The sequence below is a fragment of the Hemiscyllium ocellatum genome, chromosome 5, assembly GCF_020745735.1.
Source record: "Hemiscyllium ocellatum isolate sHemOce1 chromosome 5, sHemOce1.pat.X.cur, whole genome shotgun sequence".
In the NCBI taxonomy this organism is placed as follows: Eukaryota; Metazoa; Chordata; class Chondrichthyes; order Orectolobiformes; family Hemiscylliidae; genus Hemiscyllium; species Hemiscyllium ocellatum.
In genome coordinates, this window is record NC_083405.1 from 141,499,792 (window position 1) to 141,522,085 (window position 22,294).

The 22,294-nt window shown below is 48.7% G+C and overlaps 1 protein-coding gene across 1 annotated transcript in view; it reads left to right on the plus strand.

The window, feature by feature from the left end:
• LOC132816260 (plectin-like) overlaps positions 1 to 22,294 on the plus strand; it is a 295,683-nt gene that overhangs the window by 59,635 nt on the left and 213,754 nt on the right. Inside the window, exon 4 of the mRNA XM_060825757.1 lies at positions 8,727 to 8,919. Coding sequence (XP_060681740.1) covers positions 8,727 to 8,919 — 193 coding nt within the window. The remainder of the gene's footprint in view (positions 1 to 8,726; positions 8,920 to 22,294) is intronic.

Sequence of the window (22,294 nt, forward strand, 5' to 3'; positions counted from 1 at the left end):
GATACTACACTAATTGTAACTGTCCTCAAAGGAAAGTTTTGTTGTCATGATCATGGGTCAGAACTCTGAAGTAGAGTGGACATTTTTAAATTTCATTCCAAAGTATGTTTCTTAGGAGAAAGCAAGTGCAGTTTAAAATGAATGCAGGTTAACTGGCTGTCTGGAGAGAGAAAGGGACCCATGGAATGTCTTATACCTACAAATACAAAAGACATTTGAAATAACATCTTATCATTGGAGGAAGAGGCAAGTCAAAATAGACTCTTGTGGCTACCAGGATGACAAAGAGCTGACCAGCCCATGCTCAACAAAGCAACAGCACCTTCAGATGATGTTCAGAACTGGAAACACTCTTCCTGTTTTTCGTTTTGGAGAAGACCCAAGTCAGAATTTAAAAAGCCATTCTCAACTCTCCTGGAATGTACTAGTGGGACTAAATGTTCTTCTGTATACCAGATTGAGTTTGAGAATCAGCATGCTGTGAAGAACTGTCCCCGGTTATCGGGTTAATCCTAGTAAAGGTCACTCACACTGGTGCAAACCAGTTATGAAGGAATCAGGATAACAGATGGATGCTGGAATAACATCAGCATGGAAAACAATTAAAACTACAGAATCTCAACCAATCTCTAAAACTAAGGATTGCAAAACTGACTGTTAACTACCGAGGTCAATACTCTTGGTAACCTTGGCAACAGTCAATACAACTATCTGCAAATAATTCAGAAATTGAACTCTTGGTCTGTTTATTTTTAACTTTGATCATTTTGGACTGACCTCTTGTGTCTGCTGTGTGTGCATGTGTGTTGTTTCAGTGTTACTTCTTATCTGGACTAGTTAGGAAACTCAGTCTTTTGATTGAATTGGCTCCTCTAAAAGCATCGAGGAGAAAGTGAGGTCTGCAGATGCTGGAGATCAGAGCTGAAAGTGTGTTGCTGGAAAAGCACAGCAGGTCAGGCAGCATCCGAGGAACAGGAAATTTCAGGCATAATCCCTTCATCAGGAATGGGGAAAGTGTGTCCAGCAGGCTAAGGTAAAAGGTAGGGAGGAGGGACTTGGGGGAGGGGCGATGGAGATGTGATAGGTGGAAGGAGGTCAAGGTGAGGGTGATAGGCCGGAGTGGGGTGGGGGTGGAGAGGTCAGGAAGAAGATTGTAGGTTAGGAGGGCGGTGCTGAGTTCGAGGGAATCGACTGAGACAAGGTGGGGGGAGGGGAAATGAGGAAACTGGAGAAATCTGAGTTCATCCCTTGTGGTTGGAGGGTTCCTAGGCAGAAGATGAGGCGCTCTTCCTCCAACCGTCGTGTTGCTGTGGTCTGGCGATGGAGGAGTCCAAGGACCTGCATGTCCTTGGTGGAGTGGGAGGGGGAGTTAAAGTGTTGAGCCACTGGGTGGTTGGGTTGGTTGGTCCGGGCGTCCCAGAGGTGTTCCCAATATAGAGGAGGCCACATGGGGTGCAGCGGATGCAACAGATGATGTGTGTGGAGGTGCAAATCCGCCACAAATTCACTTGCACCTCCACACACATCATCTTTGCATCCGCTGCACACCATGTGGCCTCCTCTATATTGGGAACACCTCTGGGACGCCCGGACCAACCAACCCAACCACCCCGTGGCTCAACACTTTAACTCCTCCTCCCACTCCACCGAAGACATGCAGGTCCTTGGACTCCTCTATCGCCAGACCATAACAACATGACGGTTGGAGGAGGAGTGCCTCATCTTCCGCCTGGGAACCCTCCAACCTGAAGGGATGAACTCAGATTTCTTCAGTTTCCTCATTTCCCCTCCCCCCACCTTGTCTCAGTCGGTTCCCTCAACTCAGCACCGCCCTCCTAACCTGCAATCTTCTTCCTGACCTCTCCGCCCCCACCCCACTCCGGCCTATCACCCTCACCTTGACCTCCTTCCACCTATCCCACCTCCATCGCCCCTCCCCCAAGTCCCTCCTCCCTACCTTTTATCTTAGCCTGCTGGACACACTTTCCCCATTCCTGATGAAGGGCTTATGCCCGAAACATCGAATTTCCTGTTCCTTGGATCCTCTAAAAGCATACATTTATTAGGTCTGGGGGAAATGTATTGACAAGGGAAAGGATCTGTTTTTAAATTAACTTTGATATATCCAACCAAAGAGATGGGTGAATAACGTTTGGAAACAGGTAATCCCCCCTCATCCAGGTATTTAACAATTTGGATATCCCATCTGGAATTATAATTGATTAGAGTTTGGGCAAAATATTGGAAATTGGGTTGATATATCCCTAGCTGTAAGGATATAATCATTTTTCTGATTGTCCTACACAAAATACTAAGAGTAGGCTGAATGCTTCTTTGAAAGCTGGGGTGGCTAGTAAAGGTAGGCAAACGTGAGGACTGCAGACGCTGGAAACCAGAGTCTAGATCAGAGTGGTGCTGGAAAAGCACAGCAGGTCAGGCAGCATCTGAGGAGCAGGAAAATTGACGTTTTGGGCAAAAGCCCTTCATCAGGAATGAAGGCAGGGAGCCTCCCGGGTGGAGAGATAAATGGGAGGGGGCTGAGGCTGTGGAGAAGGTAGCCAAGAGTACTATAAATGGTTTGGGGGTGGGGATGAAGGTGATAGGTCAGAGAGGAGGGTGGAGTGGATTGGTGGGAAGGAAGATTGACAGGTAGGACAGGTCATGCAAGCACTGAGGAAGCAGATGTGGCTGTGGTAGCGAGTCTGTTTCAGGACATGGTTGAAGAGCTTCAGGGCAGAGGAGATGACCTGGGGGTTGCAGTGTGAGGGAGACTCACTGAGATTCTTGTGGAGAGAGGAAGAGAACTTCTTCAAGGTCGGCATCCTTGCAAGAGGCTTCGCAGTGAGGTTAAAATCAACTAGGCAAAAATGAGGACTGCAGATGCTGGAAATTAGAGTCTGGATTAGAGTGGTGCTGGAAAAGCACAGCAGGTCAGGCAGCATCTGAGGAGCAGGAAAATCGGCGCTTCCTTAGTGCTTGCACGACCTGTCCTGCCTGCCAATCTCCCACCCTGGCTAGTAAAGCTGCTGGTTCATGGATTGCTGAAGTTTCCCATTCACTGATATGTCTGACATGGTTTACACAGCTGCACCATCTCTCTAGGAAGTCTTGGTCCGGTAAAATTCCTGTTTATTAATGCCTCTGTTTTCCATATTCCTACATTTGTGCTACTCATTCATGGGACATGAGAATCACAGGACTGGGCCAGCATTGATTTAACAGCTGTAGTTGCTCTTGATTAGATGGTGGTGGTTAATAAGAAGGAACTGAAGTGTAAATGGTTGTTGGAAGTAATAGTAGTTGAAGACAAACTGGAGCTGAAGGGTTTTTTACAAATGTATCTCTGGGTGCCAACAAGAAGTTGGTTGATCTATGGACTAGTGACCAGTTATCGATGACAAAGACCCTGTGCTTGCCAACAAGTGTGTGATTGGTTCACAGGGAATTGAACAGCTTCAGGTTGGGAAAAAGGAGCAGAATGAAGTGATTTGATTTCCACCGGCACAGCAGCTGTCTCCCTGTTCTCTGCAGTCAAAACCCATTTTAAACACGAAGAAAACACCTTTTGTTCTTTCTTTAGCAATTGCTATAAGCTGTGACTTTTCACTGATAAGTCAGAGACATTTTACAAATGAACCTCTTGCAAATCAGCAGAAGCATCTGAAAAAGGAAAATCAGGATGAAATCTTGTGATCAGAAAACCCAACTCAGCAGACCTTGTGAGTGATTGCTTTTCCAGATATCCGTCCCTCAGTGAGTCTGTCTCTGTGAGTTTACAAAGCGATTAGAGGTTTAATTTGTAGTGATATATGCCATTGGGCTGTAATTGCTTCCCTGTAGCTTGTCCAATTTCTTATAATAAATGGTGAGTTTTTTTCACTATAGAATCTTGATCTATGCTTTCTATCAACCTGCATCTGAAAACCAGGTTAATTGGGGTTTTACGTATCCTTTTAAAATGAGGTTCATTGGGGTATTACATATCCTTGTAAAGTTTTTACCTTTTGTGATGTCTCTGGAAATACTGGGAGTTGAGTTTCAGTACCCTCCCCCACCCTTCCATGACTGGGAAGACTTCCAGGATTCTGACCTTGCAACAGTGAAGGAACGGTGATATATTTCCAAATCAGAATGGTGAGTGGCCTTGAGGGAAACATACAGGGGGTGGTGTTCTGTTCCCATGTATTTGCTGCGCTTGTCCTTCTCACTTGAAGTGGTCCTGGGTTTGGAAGGTGCTATCTAATGTGATGAAGTTCTGCAGCTCATCTTGTAGATAGTACACACTGCTGCTACTGAGCATCAGTGGTGGGAGGGAGTGGGTGTTTGTCCTGGATGGTGTCAAGCTTCTTGAGTGTTGTTGGAGCTGCCCCCACCCAAGGCAAGTGGGGAGTATTCCATCACACCCCTGACTTGTGCCTTGTAGATGGTGGACAGGCTTTGGGGAGAGAGGAGGTGAGCTACTCACTGCAGTATCCCTAGTCACTGACCTGCTCTTGGAACCACTGTGTTAATGTGGTGAGTTGAGTTGAGTTTCTAGTCAATGGTAACCCCTTGATGTTGATGGTGGGGGATTCAGTGATGGTAACACCATTGAATGTCAAGGGGCAGTGGTTAGATTCCTTCTTGTTGGAGATGGTCATTGCCTGGTATTTATGTTGTGGAGGTGATGATTTTGGACTGAGGTGGACAAAGTCAGAAGTCATACGACACCAGGTTAAAGTAGGCGAAAGCGAGTACTGTGGATGCTGGAGATTAGAGTCATTACAGTGTGGTGTTTGAAAAGCACAGCAGGTCAGGCAGCATCCGAGGAACAGGAAAGTCGACATTCTAGGCAAAAGCCCCTCATCAGGAATGAGGCTGGGATCCTTGGGGGTAGAGAAATAAATAGTTCCAACCTTCCAGCTCAACACCGTCCCCATGACCTGTCCCCCCCGTCCACCTTCCCTCCCACCTATCTGCTCCACCCTCCCTCTGATCTATCACCTTTACCCCCACCTCCATCCACCTATCGCACTCTCAGTTACCTTCCCCGCAGCTCCACCCCCTCTCATTTATCTCTCCACCCCCCGAGGCTCAGCCTCATTCCTGATGAAGGGCTTTTGCCCAAAACGTCGATTTTCCTGCTCCTCGGATGCTGCCTGACCAGATTATAGTCCCAACAGGTTTATTTGAAATCACAAGCTTTTGCAGTCAGGATCCACCTGATGGAGTTGTGCTCGGAAAACTTGTGTCTCCACATAAACCTGTTGGATTACAACCTGGTGTTGTGTGACTTGGGACTTGGTATTTATGTGGCGTATGAAGCTCCTATGATACAATTTGTGCCAGTCACGATATCTGGGTGGTCTACTATTTGATGAACAGTTATTTACTCTTCATCTGCAGGTCTGTGAGGATGTCTTCATTTCCTGATCTGAATGCCAATTTTAACATATTCAGGAAGTTGCTCAACCTGCTGCTATACGCACTCATTGTGTTAAATTGCTTCATCAGGATCTGCTTCCTGTATCTCGATTAACGAAGACATGAGAAACACCTCTTTTGAATTACCCTCTTCTTTTATTGAGTTTCAGCTCCTCTCACATCTGTTTGTTGTAATGCAGTAATCTCTGGTGATGGACTGTATTTAGCTATTGCTTGGTCACCCCACACAATAGAAAATGCTGCAGCTGTACAGAACTCTGGTGCGGCCGCACTTGGAGTATTGTGTACAGTTCTGGTCACCGCATTATAGGGAGGATGTGGAAGCTGTGGATGTTGCCTGGTATGGAGGGAAGGTCTTATGAGGAAAGGCTGAGGGACTTGAGGCTGTTTTCGTGAGAGAGAAGAAGGTTTAGAGGTGACTTAATTAAGACATATGATAATCAGAGGGTTAGATAGGGTGGACAGTGACAGCCTTTTACTTCGGATGGTGACGGTGAGCACGAGGGGACATAGCTTTAAATTGAGGGGTGATAGATATAGGACAGATGTCAGAGGGAGTTTCTTTACTCAGAGAGTAGTAGGGGCGTCGAACACACTGCCTGCAACAGTAGTAGACTCGCCAACTTTAAGGGCATTTAAATGGTCACTGGATAAACATATGGATGAGAATGGGATAGTATAGGTTAGATGGGCTTAAGATTGGTATGACAGGTCGGTGCAACATCGAGGGCCGAAGGGCCTGTACTGCGCTGGAATGTTCTGTGTTCTAAAAATACCTGGAACCCAGAACCATGCCATCTCTTTTACCTCACTCAAATTTTCTTGACAATAGTGAATCTAATATCTTCACTTTCATCACATCATCCTTACCCCTGACTGATGGAATTCTGGGCATTAAGACCCATTCTGGGTGACATTTATACAAAGGGATGGCAATATACTGTCCACACAAACTTTTTGTTAAAATTTGCATTGGATGTGCTCTATGGAGGGAAAACCCCTTTTCCATCAAGAGTGTGTGCAGGTGGGCGGCACGGTGGCACAGTGGTTAGCACTGCTGCCTCACAGCGCCAGGGACCCGGGTTCATGTCCCGACTCAGGCGACAGACTGTGTGGAGTTTGCACGTTCTCCCCGTGTCTGCATGGGTTTCCTCCGGGTGCTCTGGTTTCCTCCCACAGTCCAAAGATGTGCGGGTCAGGTGAATTGGCCATGCTAAATTGCCCGTAGTGTTAGGTAAGGGGTATATGTAGGGAAATGAGTCTGGGTGGGTTGCGCTTCGGCGGGTCGGTGTGGACTTGTTGGGCTGAAGGGCCTGTTTCCACACTGTAAGTAATCTAATCTAATATACCTGACGTTAGTACAGTAATGGGTTATGCTGTATGATTTGAAGTGAGAGGGACCACCTTGTGTGTTGACAGAAATGTACTCCCATCTCTCCTCTTCCTCACCCCCCCTCACCTGCACACTCTCAGTACGGTGTACTCCCAGTTTCCTGGCTTGAGATTGAGCTACAATCATTGATGGGGTTTGGCTGGGTTTGTCTTTTTTTTGGGAGGTGGGAGGTTCAGGATTTGTGAAGGAAGGACTTTGGGATTTTCCGTTTTGGTGGGGGTTTAGGTTTTTGTCAGGTTTGGGGATATTTGTTTTTGTAGCAAGGCAGATGGTGAGATTTTATTTTTCAAGTGGATTTTGGGATGGGAATTGGGATGGGAATGTGGAATGTGTATGGTAGAGGTTTGGGAATTGGGTGGGTTTGGAATGGGGGAGTTGTGAATTAGGTGTATATTTTGTCCGGGTGTTTGTGTGTGTGTGTGTGGGGGTGGGGGGGGGGGGGGGGGGGGGTGGCGTGTTTGGGGAGGCACTGGGTGTGTGGAGGGTGTGTGTATATGTGGGTGGGGTGTGCAGGTGGTATGTGTGTGTGGTGGGGTTGTGTGGGGGTATCTGTGTGTGTGTGGGGGGGTCTGTGTGTGTGTATGTGTGGGTGGTGCCTGTGTGTGTGGGTGGTGTCTGTGTGTGTATGTGTGTGTGGGTGGTGCCTGTGTGTGTGGGTGGTGTCTGTGTGTGCGGGTGTGTGTCTGGGGGGTGTTTATGTATGTGTGTGTATGTGTGTGGGGGGTGTCTGTGTGTTTGTGTGTGTGTCGGGGGGTGTGTGTAGATGCGGCACTGAGGGCGGTATCTGTGTGTGTGTGTGTGGGGGGGGGCTGTCTGTGTGTGTGTGTATGTATGTGTGGGTGTGTGTCTGGGGGGTGTTTATGTGTGTGTGTATGTGTGTGGGGGGTGTGTATGTGTGTGTGTATGTGGGTGTGTGTCTGGGGGGGTGTGTGTGTGTGTGGGTGTGTGTTGGGGGGTGTAGAAGCAGCGCTGAGGGCAATGTCTGTGTGTGCGTGGGGGGGTGTCTGTGTGTGTGTATGTGTGTGGGTGTGTGTCTGGGGGGTGTTATGTGTACGTGTGTGTGGGGGGTGTAGATGTGGTGCTGAGGGCGGTGTCTGTGTGTGTGTGTGTATGTGTGTGGGGTGTGTGTGTGTTTGTCTGGGGGTGTGTATGTGTCTGTGTGTGTGTGTGTGTGTGTATCTGGGGTGTGTGTGTGTGTGTCTGTGTGTGTGTGTCTGTGTGTGTCTGGGGTGTGTGTGTGTGGGTGTGTGTCTGGGGGGGGGGGTGTAGATGCGGTGCTGAGGGCGGTGTCTGGGTCTGGGCTCGGAGCCGCCGATTGAAGATTTACCGAAACATCCCGATCAGAGCGGACCCGGGGCAAGGTGGGGGGGGGGGGGGGGGGAAGGGGGATGTTGGGGGGGAGTGTGTGTCTGTGTCTGTATACCGGGGGGGGGGGGATGCGGAGCCGCCTCGGGGCTTTCACACCGGAATCGGACCGACCGCCCTCGGGGCATTTGGTGCTGGGGGGGGGAGTGACTGCCCCCCGTGGGGGGGGGGGGGGAGTGACTGCCCCCTGTGGGGGTGGGGGGGAGGGGCTGCCCCCTGTGGGGGTAGGGGTGGGGGGGGTGACTGCCCCGGGTGGGGGTGGGGGTGTGTGACTGCCCCCTGTGGGTGTGGGGGTGGGGGTGTGTGACTGCCCCCTGTGGGTGTGGGGGTGTGTGGGGGGTGACTGCCCCCTGTGGGGGTGGGGGTGTGTGACTGCCCCCTGTGGGTGTGGGGGTGTGTGGGGGGTGACTGCCCCCTGTGGGGGTGGGGGGGAGGTGGGGGTGGGGTGACTGCCCCCTGTGGGGGTGTGGGGGTGGGTGACTGCAGCTTGTCCATTTCAATGAGCAAACCCTGGATTCAGTCTGGAATGTGATGTTCCCAACAGGAAAAGCGTCAGATTGTGCGAGCACAGAGATCCGGAATGCTGCAGGGTCTGGCTGAAGGAAGTGAATCCCTGGGGACAGGTGATACCCTGCCTTGGAATCTAGCGAAACACCAGAGAGTCAAACAAGGCAAGGTGGGCATGGAGGGCGGCCGAGTGATGGAGCCAGCAGAGCGGGCAGTGATCAGGATCGCAGGTAACAGAGCACCACTCTGGGGGTGGAGGAGAGAGGGGCGCGCGTTCATTGTGAACTCTGTATAACACTGTTTGATCATGTAGCCCTAATGATGTTCTGCACAGACGGTGTTCTGGATCCTCAATAGTTCCTTAACAAATGTAATGTTCTAGACCAGCAACGGTCTCAAAACGGATTTGGCATCCTAGATCAACAATAGGGCCTTACCTTTATTGATATTTGATATCAGTGGGTATCAGGTGGTTATCCATTTTCAGGATCAGTGCTGGGTATAAAGTGGGTGAGATCATTCTAGATCAGTGCTGGGTATAAAGTGGGGGTGCTTATTCTAGGTCAGTGATCAAAGTGATGTACAAATTAGGTGTGGTTATTCTAGATCAGTGCTGGGTACAAAGTCAATGGGTCCAGCGACATGTATAAAGTGAGGATGCTTGTTCTAGATCAGTGCTGGGTGTGAGGTCACATGGATGTTCTTGATCAGTTTTGGATATGTAGTACTGGTTCTAGGCCAGTGAAACTTGGCTCTGATCTAGACCAGTGATGTGCACCAACAGTGTTGTGTTATTCTAGATCAGGATGTAAGGAAATGCCAAACAATTCCATTCTCTGATTGAGAGATGTCGGTGTTGGACTGGGGTGGACAAAGTTAAAAATCACACAACACCAGGTTATAGTCCAACAGGTTTAATTGGAAGCACACTAGCTTTCGGAGCGACGCTCCTTCATCAGGTGATTGTGGAGGGCTCGATCGTAACACAGAATTTATCGCAAACATTTACAGTGTGATGTAACTGACATTATACATTGAAAAGTACCTTGATTGTTGAGTCTTTCATCTGTTAGAATACCATGATAGTTTCACTTCTTTCATGTATAAATCACAAAACCTTTTTGTTAAAAGTTGTATTCTCAGGTTAGCTGTAACAATGGGTGATAGTTAGACAAAAAAAAAGCACTGTGCAGTTCCCACTGTTCATGTGGTGTTAATGACCCTTGTGTGGTACAAATGTTACCTGCCCCTTGGAGGCAGTGAGCACTAACAGATTCTGGCGATCAGCGTTGAAGAGTGTGGTGCTAGAAAAGCACAGCTGCTCCGGCAGCATCTGAGGAGCAGTAGGATCGACGTTTCGAGTATGAGCCCTTCATCAGGAACATGGGGCGGGGTGGGGGGAGGGGGGGGCCTGCAATGAAGCTGAGAGATAAATGGGAGGGGGTGAGGCTAGGTGGAAGGTCACTGGGAATGCAATAGGTAGATGAGGGTGGGGGGGTGATGGTGATAGGTTGGAGAGGAGGGTGCAGCGGATTGGTAGGAAGGAAGATGAACAGGAAGGGCAGGTCAAGAGGGTGGTGCCAAGTTGGAAGGTAGGATCTGGGATGAGGTGGGGGGAGGGGAAATGAGGAAACTGGTAAAATCCACATTGATCCCGTGTGATTGGAGGGTCCCATGGTGGAGGATGAGGCGTCCGGTGGTTAGGGTTTGCTGGTGGTGGAGGCCCAGGACCTGGTGGAGTGGGAGGGGGAGTTAAAGTGTTTGGCCACAGGGTGGTGGGGTTGTTTAGTGTGTGTGTCACAGAGATGTTCTCTGAAACCGGCACCTTCCCTTGCCACTCCCAGAAATACACCTCCCCCCTCATCTCTGTCCAAGGCCCCAAAGGATCCTTCACATCCAACAGAGATTTACCTGCACTGTCACACACGTCATCTACTGTGTCTGTTGCTCTCGGTGTGGTCTCAGCTGCAAATGTGTTGCTGGTCAAAGCACAGCAGGTTAGGCAGCATCTCAGGAATAGAGAATTCGATGTTTCGAGCATAAGCCCTTCATCAGGTCACAGCTGCAAATTTTAACCTACTGCGAATCCTCTTGCAAGGATGCCTTCCTTGAAGAAGCTCTCTTCCTCCCTCTATCTCCAGCATCTGCAGACCTCATTTTTTACTCGGTGTGGTCTCCTCTACATTGGGGAAGGCAGGAGACCAACTTGCAGAACATTTCAGAGAACATCTCCGGGACACCCGCACCAGCCAACCCCAATGCCCTGTGTTCGACACTTCTGAGAGATGAGGAGGAATTTCTTCTGTCAGAGAATAGTAAATCTGTGGAATCTTTTACTGCAGAGGGCTTTTGAGACGGGGTCATTCAGTGCATTCAACACTGACATAGGTTTTTAATCAGCCGGGGATCTGAGGGTTATGGGAAAAAGGCAGGAAAGTAGAGTTAGGATTTTAAGATCAGGCGTGATCTCACCGAATGGTAGCGGAGACCTGATGGGCCGAATAGGCTCCTTCTGCACCTGTGTTTTATAATCTTTCCGATGAAATTGCTGCCTGATGTAATTATTCGTAAGTGTGTTTTAACCTTGCGATGGTGATGAAAGGTATATAATTTATCTATATAATTTCAGAGGGTTACAGAGTCAGAGAGATGTACAGCACAGAAAGAGATGCTTTGGTCCAACACATCCATGCTGGCCAGATATCTTAAGTGGATCTAGTCCCATTTGCCAGCACCCGGCCCATATCCCTCTCAACCCTTCTTATTCATATATCCACTCAGATGTCTCTTAAATGTTGTAATTGTACCAGCCTCCACCACTTCCTCTGGCAGCTCATTCCATACACGCACCACCCTCTGTGTGAAAAAGTTACCCCTTAGGTCCCTTTTATACCTTTCCCCTCTCACCCTAAACCTATGCCCTCCAGTTCTGGACTCCCTGACCCCAGGGAAAAGACTTTGTCTATTTACCCTATCCATGCCCCTCATGATTTTATAAACCTCTATAAGGTCACCCCTCAGCCTCTGACGCTCCAGGGAAAACAGCCCCAGCCAATCCAGTCTCTCCCTATAGCTCAAATTCCCCAACCCTGACAACATTCTTGAAGGGCTTTTGCCCGAAACGTCGATTTTGCTGCTCCTTGGATGCTGCCTGAACTGCTGTTCTCTTCCAGCACCACTAATCCAGAATCTGGTTTCCAGCATCTGCAGTCATTGTTTTTACCTAACATTCTTGAAAGTCTTTTTTTACCCTTTGAAGTTTCACAACATCTTTCCGATGGGAACAAGACCAGAATTGAATACAATATTCCAAAAGTGGCCTAACCAATGTCCTGTACAGCCACAACATGACCTCCCAACTCCTGTACTCAATACTCTGACCAATAAAGGAAAGCATTCCAAACACTTCCTGCGACTATCTACCTGCGACTCCACTTTCAAGGAGCTATGAACCTGCACTCCAAGGTCTCTTTGTTCAGGAACAGTCCTAGGACTAAACCATTATAAGCCCTGCCTTGATTTGTTATCCCAAAATGCAACATCTCATATTTATTTAAGTTAAACTCTATCTGCTGCTCCTTGGCCCATTGACCCAAATGATCGCGGTCTCATTGAACTCACCAACAAGAGGTGAGGCGACATTGGATTTGCTACAGGGTAATGAGCCAGGCCAGGTGTTAGATTGGGGAGTAGGTAAGCACTTTGGTGATAGTGACCACAATTCGGTTAAGTGTACTTCAGCGATGGAAAGGAATAGGTATATATCGCAGGGCAAGAGTTATAGCTGGGGGAAGGGCAATTATGATGCAATTAGGCAAGATTTAGGATGCACAGGATGGGGAAGGAAACTGCAGGGGATGGGCACAACCGAAATGTGGAGCTGATTCAAGGCACAGCTACTGTGGGTCCTTGGTAAGTATGTACCTGTCAGGCAGGGAGGGAGTGGTCGAGCGAGGGAGCCGTGGTTCACTAAAGAAGTTGAATCTCTTGTGAGGACAAAGGAGGAGTCTTATGTAAAGATGAGATGTGAAGGCTCAATTAGGATGCTTGAGAGTTACAAGTTAGTGAGGAAGGGCTTAAAAAGAGCAAAAGAGAGCACGGGGGTGAGGGTGGGGCACATGAGAAGCCTTTGGCAGGTAGGATCCAGGAAAACTATAAAGCTTTCTATAGGGATGTCAGGGCCAGTCAAGGACAGTAATGGGAAGATGTGCATGGAGTTTGAGGAAATTGGAGAGGTGCTAAATGAATATTTTTTGTCAGTATGTGCACAGGAAACAGACAATGTTGTTGAGAATATTGACATGCACGCTATTAGACTCAATGGGATTGAGGCCCACAAGGAGGAGTGTTAGCAGTTCTGCAGTGTTAAAAAAATAACACTGGGCTGGATGGGATTTATCCTAGAATCCTCTGGGAAGCCAGGGAGGAGATTGCTGGGCTTTTGGCATTGATCTTTAAATTGTCATTGTCTACAGGAATAGTGCCAGAAGACTGTAGAAGAGCAAATGTGGTTCCACTGTTCAAGAAGGGGAGTAGAGACAACTCTGGTAATTATAGACCAGTGAGTCTCACTTCAGTTGTTGGTAAAGTGTTGGAAATGGTTATAAGAGACAGGATTTATAGTCATCCAGAAAGGAACATATTGATTAAGGATAGTCAACATAATTTTGTGAAGAGTAGGTCATGCCTCACTAAGTTTTTTGAGAAAGTGACCAAACAGGTGGATGAGGGTAAACCGGTTGATGTGGTGTATATGGATTTCCGTCAGGTGTTTGATAAGGTTCTCCACGGTAGGCTATTGCACAAAATACAGAGTCATGGGATTGAGGGTGATTTAGTGGAGTTGTGGATAGTGCTGAAGGATGTTGTAGGTTACAGAGACATAAATAAGCTGCAGAGCTGGGCTGAGAGGTGGCAAATGGAGTTTAATGTGGAAAAGTGTGAGGTGATTCACTTTGAACATAGAACATCGAACAATACAGCACAGAACAGGCCCTTCAGCCCACAATGTTGTGCCGAACATTTGTCCTAGCTTAAGCACCTATCCACGTACCTATCCAATTGTCGCTTAAAGGTCACCAATGATTCTGACTCTGCCACTCCCACAGGCAGCGCATTCCATGCCCCCACCACTCTCTGGGTAAAGAACCCACCCCTGACATCTCCCCTATACCTTCCACCCTTCACTTTAAGTTTATGTCCCCTTGTAACACTCTGTTGTACCTGGGGAAAAAGTCTCTGACTGTCTACTCTATCTATTCCCCTGATCATCTTATAAACCTCTATCAAGTCACCCCTCATCCTTCGCCGTTCCAATGAGAAAAGGCCGAGAACTCTCAACCTATCCTCGTACGACCTATTCTCCATTCCAGGCAACATCCTGGTAAATCTCCTCTGCACCCTCTCCAAAGCTTCCACATCTTTCCTAAAGTGAGGCGACCAGAACTGCACACAGTACTCCAAATGTGGCCTTACCAAGGTCCTGTACAGCTGCAACATCACCTCACGACTCTTGAATTCAATCCCTGTGCTAATGAACGCTAATACACCACAGGCCTTCTTACAAGCTCTACCCACCTGAATGGCAACTTTCAAAGAACTATGAACATAGACCCCAAGATCCCTCTGCTCCTCCACCTGACTAAGAACCCTTCTGTTAACCCTGTATTCCGCATTCTTATTTGTCCTTCCAAAATGGACAACCTCACACTTGACAGGGTTGAACTCCATCTGCCACTCCTCAGCCCAGCTCTGCATCATATCTAAATCCCTTTGCAGCCGACAACAGCCCTCCTCATTATCCACAACTCCACCAATCTTCGTATCGTCTGCAAATTTACTGACCCACCCTTTGACTCCCTCTTCCATGTCATTAATAAAAATTACAAACAGCAGAGGACCCAGAACTGATCCCTGCGGAACTCCACTTGTAACTGAGCTCCAGGCTGAATATTTACCATCTACCACCACTCTCTGACTTCGACTGGTTAGCCAGTTCTGTATCCAACTGGCCAAATTTCCCACTATCCCATGCCTCCTGACTTTCTGCATAAGCCTACCATGGGGAACCTTATCAAATGCCTTACTAAAATCCATGTACACTACATCCACTGCTCTACCCTCATCCACATGCTTGGTCACCTCCTCAAAGAATTCAATAAGACTTGTAAGGCAAGACCTACCCTTCACAAATCCGTGCTGGCTGTCCCTAATCAAGCAGTGCCTTTCCAGATACTCATAAATCCTATCCCTCAGTACCCTTTCCATTACTTTGCCTACCACCGAAGTAAGCTGCAAATGTGTTGCTGGTCAAAGCACAGCAGGTTAGGCAGCATCTCAGGAATAGAGAATTTGACGTTTCGAGCATAAGCCCTTCATCAGGAATAAGAGAGAGAGAGCCAAGCAGGCTGAGATAAAAGGTAGGGAGGAGGGACTAGGGGGAGGGGCGATGGAGGTGGGATAGGTGGAAGGAGGTCAAGGTGAGGGTGATAGGCCGGAGTGGGGTGGGGGCGGAGAGGTCAGGAAGAGGATTGCAGGTTAGGAGGGCGGTGCTGAGTTGAGGGAACCGACTGAGACAAGGTGGGGGGAGGGGAAATGAGGAAACTGGAGAAATCTGAATTCATACCTTGTGGTTGGAGGGTTCCCAGGCGGAAGATGAGGCGCTCCTCCTCCAGCCGTCGTGTTGTTATGTTCTGCCGGTGGAGGAGTCCAAGGACCTGCATGTCCTCGGTGGAGTGGGAGGGGGAGTTAAAGTGTTGAGCCACGGGGTGATTGGGTTGGTTGGTTCGGGCGGCCCGGAGGTGTTCTCTGAAGCGTTCCGCAAGTAAGCGGCCTGTCTCACCAATATAGAGGAGGCCACATCGGGTGCAGCGGATGCAATAGATGATGTGTGTGGAGGTACAGGTGAACTTGTGGCGGATATGGAAGGATCCCTTGGGGCCTTGGAGGGAAGTGAGTGTGGAGGTGTGGGCGCAAGTTTTACATTTCCTGCGGTTGCAGGGGAAGGTGCCGGGGGTGGAGGTTGGGTTGGTGGGGGGTGTGGATCTGACGAGGGAGTCACGAAGGGAGTGGTCCTTGCGGAACGCTGATAGGGGAGGGGAGGGAAATATATCCTTGGTGGTGGGGTCCGTTTGGAGGTGGCGGAAATGGCGGCGGATGATACGTTGTATGCGGAGGTTGGTGGGGTGGTAGGTGAGAACCAGTGGGGTTCTGTCTTGGTGGCGGTTGGAGGAGCGGGGCTCAAGGGCGAAGGAGCGGGAAGTGGAGGAGATGCGGTGGAGGGCATCGTCGATCACGTCTGGGGGGAATCTGCGGTCCTTGAAGAAGGAGGCCATCTGGGCTGTGCGGTGTTGGAATTGGTCCTCCTGGGAGCAGATGCGGCGGAGACGAAGGAATTGGGAATATGGGATGGCGTTTTTACAGGGGGCAGGGTGGGAGGAGGTGTAGTCCAGGTAGCTGTGGGAGTCAGTCGGTTTATAATAGATGTCTGTGTTGAGTCGGTCGCCCGAGATAGAAATGGAAAGGTCTAGGAAGGGGAGGGAGGAGTCTGAGACAGTCCAGGTGAATTTGAGGTCGGGATGGAAGGTGTTAGTAAAGTTGATGAACTGTTCAACCTCCTCGTGGGAGCACGAGGCAGCGCCGATACAGTCATCGATGTAGCGGAGGAAAAGGTGGGGGGTGGTGCCAGTGTAGTTGCGGAAGATGGACTGTTCCACATATCCTACGAAGAGGCAGGCATAGCTGGGGCCCATGCGGGTGCCCATGGCTACTCCTTTAGTTTGGAGGAAGTGGGAGGATTGAAAAGAGAAGTTATTCAGGGTGAGGACCAGTTCAGTCAGTCGAAGGAGGGTGTCAGTGGAAGGGTACTGGTTGGTGCGGCGGGAAAGGAAGAAGCGGAGGGCTTTGAGTCCTTCGTGATGGGGGATGGAGGTGTACAGGGACTGGATGTCCATCGTGAAAATAAGGCGTTGGGGACCGGGGAAGCGAAAATCCTGGAGGAGGTGGAGGGCGTGGGTGGTGTCCCGAACGTAGGTGGGGAGTTCCTGGACTAAAGGGGACAGGACCGTGTCGAGGTATTGGGAGATGAGTTCGGTGGGGCAGGAGCAGGCTGAGACAATGGGTCGGCCGCGGCAGGCAGGTTTGTGGATTTTGGGCAGGAGGTAGAAACGGGCGGTGCGGGGTTGTGGGACTATGAGGTTGGAGGCGGTGGATGGGTGATCCCCTGAGGTGATGAGGTCCTGGATGGTCTGGGAGATGATGGTTTGGTGGTGGGAGGTGGGGTCGTGGTCAAGGGGGCGATAAGAGGAGGTGTCCGTGAGCTGGCGTTTGGCTTCAGCGGTGTACAGGTCAGTGCGCCAAACTACCACCGCGCCTCCCTTGTCTGTGGGTTTGATGGTGAGGTTGGGATTGGAGCGGAGGGAGTGAAGGGCTGCACGTTCTGAGGGTGAGAGGTTGGAGTGGGTGAGAGGGGTGGACAGGTTGAGTCGGTTGATGTCACGGCGGCAGTTGGCTATAAAGAGGTCGAGGGCGGGTAGGAGGCCAGCATGGGGTGTCCAGGTGGATGGGGTGTGTTGGAGGCGGGAGAAGGGGTTGTCAGAGGGTGTGCGGGAGTCTTGGTTGTGAAAGTAGGCACGGAGGCGAAGGCGGCGGAAGAATTGTTCAATATCTCGCCGCGTGTTGAACTCATTAATCCGAGGGCGTAGGGGAATGAAGGTGAGGCCCCTGCTGAGGACTGATCTTTCATCCTCAGAGAGGGGGAGGTCTGGAGGGATGGTGAAAATCCACCGAAGTAAGACTAACTGGCCTGTAATTCCCGGGGTTATCCCTATTCCCTTTTTTAAACAGGGGCACAACATTCGCCACTCTCCAGTCCCCTGGTACCACCCCGGTTAACAGTGAAGATGAAAAGATCATTGCCAACGGCTCTGCAATTTCCTCTCTTGCTTCCCACATAATCCTAGGATATATCCCGTCAGGCCCGGGGGACTTGTCTATCCTCAAGTTGTTCAAAATGTCCAACACACCTTCCTTCCTAACAAGTATCTCCTCTAGCTTACCAGTCCGTTTCATACTCTCCTCTTCAACAATTCGGTCCCTCTCATTCATAAATACTGAAGAAAAGTACTCGTTCAAGACCTCTCCTATCTCTTCCGACTCAATACACAGTCTCCCACTACAGTCCTTGATCGGACCTACCCTCGTTCTCGTCATTCTCATGTTTCTCACATACGCATAAAAGGCCTTGGGGTTATCCTTGATTCTCCCCTCCAAAGATTTTTCATGCCCACTCTTAGCTCTCCTAATCCCTTTCTTCAGCTCCCTCCTGGCTATCCTGTATCCCTCCAACGCTCTGTCTGAACCTTGTTTCCTCAACCTTATGTAAGCCTCCTTCTTCCTCTTTACAAGTCATTCAACCTCCCTCGTCAACCAAGGTTCCCTCACACAACCATCTCTTTCCTGCCTGACAGGTACATACATATCAAGGACACGTCGTATCTGTTCCTTGAAAAAGTTCCACATTTCAACGACATCCTTCTCTGACAGCCTATGCTCCTCAGATTCTGTCTTGCAGCATCGTATTTACCCTTCCCCCAATTGTAAAACCTACCCTGTTACACGCACCTATCTCTCTCCATAACCAAGGTTCATTACCAAGTACCAAATCCAATATGGCCTCCCCTCTGGTTGGACAATCTACATACTGAGTTATAAAAGCTTCCTGGACACACTGCACAAACACCGCCCCATCCAATCTACTTGATCTAAAGAGCTTCCAATCAATATTTGGGAAGTTGAAGTCACCCATGACTACGACCCTGTGGCTTCTGCACCTTTCCAAAATCTGTTTCCCAATCTGTTCCTCCACATCCCTGCTGCTATTGGGGGGCCTATAGTAAACACCCAACAAGGTGACTGCTCCTTTCCTATTTCTGACTTCAGTCCATACTACCTCCAAAGGCAGATCCCCCTCAAACTGCCTTTCTGCAGCCGTTATACCATTTCTAATTAGCAACGCCACCCCCCCCTCCTTTTTTACTACCCTCCCTAATCTTACTGAAACATCTGTAACCAGGAACCTCCAACAACCATTCCTGTCCCTCATCTATCCACGTTTCCGTGATGGCCACAACATCGTAGTCCCAGGTACTGATCCACGCCTTAAGTTCACCCACCTTATTTCTGATACTCCTTGCGTTGAAGTATACACACTTTGGAAGGAGTAACTGGAATACAGAGTACTGGGATAAAGGTAAGATTTTTGTTAGTGTAGATGAGCAGAGAGATCTCAGTGTCCATGTACACAGATCCCTGAAAGTTGCCACCCAGGTTGATAGGGTTGTTAAGAAGGTATACGGTGTGTTAGCTTTTATTGGGAGAGGGATTGAGTTTCGGAGCCATGAGGTTATGTTGCAGCTGTACAAAACTCTGGTAGGCCGCACCTGGAGTATTGTGTACAGTTCTGGACACCGCATTTTAAGGAGGATGTGGAAGCTTTGGAAAGGGTGCAGAGGAGATTTACCAGGATGTTGCCTGGTATGGAGGGGAAGGTCTTACGAGGAAAGGTTGAGGGATTGGAGGCTGTTTCCATTAGAAGAAGGTTGAGAGGTGACTTAATAGTGGCATACAAGTTGATCAGAGCATTAGGGTGGACAGGGAGAGCCTTTTTTCTTGGATGGTGATGACTAGCACGAGGGAACATAACGTTAACTTGAGGAGTGAAAGATACAGGACAGACGTCAGAGGTAGTTTCTTTCCTCACAGTAATAAAGGCTTGGAACACCCTGCATGCAACAATAGTAGACTCAGCAATTTTAAGGGCATTTGAATGGTCATTAGATAGATATATGGATGAAAATGGGTCAAGATCAGAGTGGTGCTGGAAAAGTACAGCAGGTCAGGCAGCTTCTGAGGAGCAGGAACATTGACTTTTCAGGCAAAAGCCCTTCATCATTTCCAGCATCAGTCTAATTTTGACTCAAATCTCCAGCATCTGCAATACCTACTTCTGCCATAAGGATGTACATGGAATAGTGTAGGTGGGATGACAGGGCGGCGCAACATCGAGGGCCGAAGGGCCTGTACTGCGCTGGAATGTTCTATATTCTCACTCTGAGGTAACCTCCTACGCTGTCCACTACATCTCCAATTTTGTTGTCATCTGCAAACTTACTAACTTTACCTCCTATATCCATGTCCTAATGATTAATGTGGAATTTGATTTCAGACTGCATCATTTTAAAATGAAATCAGGCCAGAGAGACCACCTTCAGCAATAACACTTAACCAGCATTTATCAGTGAGCAGGTGACTGTAGCTGAACATGGGGTTAATGGTGAGATGTTTATCGTGTTTATTTTAATGACAGGCAGGTGAACCATTTAAGATAATTAGCTTTGTCTTTCTAGGAGATTCTAGGAGACCGCATTTTTAAAAAAAATCCGTTCAGATGTAATCTGACTTAAGCTGAGAAGCAATTTAGTTTCTTCCCTCGAAGACGTTCTGTGCCTCAGCAGAAGTAAAAATAGAGATTGCTGGAAAAACTCAGCATGTCTGGAAACATCTGTAGAGAGAAAGCGCAGTTAGCATTTTGGATCTTGTGACCCTCCTTCAGATAGGAAGTTAATTGCTTTCTCTCCACCCAGATGCTGTCAGACTTGCTGCGTTCTTCCAGCAATTCCTGTTTGGAGGGATATGTAGATTGGGTTGAGATATCTGGTCAGCATGGACGGGTTGGACTGAAGGGTCTGTTTCCATGCTGTACAGCTCTATGACTCTATAATACACAGACACACAGGCACACGGTAACACACAGGCACACGTTAACACACAGGCACAAGGTAACATACACACGGTAACACACAGGCACACGGTAACATATACACGGTAGCACACAGGCACATGATAACATACACATGGTAACACACACGCACATGGTAACACACAGACACAAGGTAACACACAGGCACATGGTAACACACAGACACACGGAAACACACAGGCTCACGGTAACACACAGGCACAAGGTAACACACAGGCACACGGTAACACACAGGCCCATGGTAACATACACATGGTAACACACAGGCACATGGTAGCATACACACGGTAACACACAGACACACGGTAACATACAGACACACGGTAACACACAGGCACATGGTAACATACACATGGTAACACACAGGCACAAGGTAACATACACACGGTAACACATAGGCACATGGTAGTATACACACGGTAACACACAGGCACAAGGTAACACACAGGCACACGGTAACACACAGGCACATGGTAACATACACATGGTAACACACACATGGTAACACACAGGCACAAGGTAACATACACACGGTAACACACATGCACATGGTAGCATACACACGGTAACACACAGACACACGGTAACATACAGACACACAGTACCATACACACAGTAACACACAGGCACACGGTAACACACTGACACATGGTAACACACAGGCACACAGTAACACATAGGCACACGGTATCACACAGGCACATGTGTATACAGATGTATAGCATTATGAACCCAGCTGATGGTACTTCTGGACAAGTCAGATCCCAAAATTAAATTTGTGTTTATTCATAAAGTATTTATTTTATAAATTGTCCAAAGTTTAACCTGCAGATTTTGGAGCTGAGGAAGTTGAGCTTTCAGGCAGATTTGGAAAGAGGTCAGCAGATTGTCTCCATGATGCTCAGCAAGGAGCCTATCCAGAGTCACAGAGCTGAGGGAGGGATAGCATTTCTCTGGACTTGAATTTCTGTAACAGATGATGGGGAAAAATGGTTGAAACTTTGCCTTGAGACATTTCTAGTTGTCTTTTACAATGAGTTAGCACCACAGCTTTGCTCCCTCCTTTCTGTAAGAATCTTCTGCTCGTCAGTGGCCTCATGTTGATAGTGTCTCAGAGACGGCCTGCCACATTAGCTAGCTCATTAACAATAAAAGACCACCAGACCTGGCCACTGAATGCCTCACTCGACTATTTCGGAACTTGGTTCAAAGTCAACAACATGACGGTGGGCTTGGAGTCGCGTGTAGACCAGAGCAGGGACAGAAAGAAATCTGACCATCCATCACTAGCACCTTCTCATGGGCAGCTAGGAGTTAGCAAGGAATGCTGGGCCTGTACCGCCCCACACACTGCCAAGGGAATAAACACAAGTTTAATTCTGGGATCTGACTTGTCCAGAAGTACCATCAGCTGGGTTCATAATGCTATACATCTGTATACACATGTGTCTGTGTGTTACCGTGTGCCTGTGTTACCGTGTGCCTGTGTGTTACTGTGTGCCTGTATGTTACCGTGTGCCTGTGTGTTACCTTGTGCCTGTATGTTACCATCTGCCTGTGTGTTACCGTGTGCCTGTGTGTTACCATGTGCCTGTGAGTTACCTTGTGCCTGTCTGTTACCATGTGCCTGTGTGTTACCGTGTGTCTGCGTGTTACCGTGTGCCTGTGTGTTACCTTGTGCCTGTGTGTTACTGTGTGCCTGTGTGTTACTGTTGCCTGTGTGTTACCTTGTGCCTGTATGTTACCATCTGCCTGTGTGTTACCGTGTGCCTGTGTGTTACCTTGTG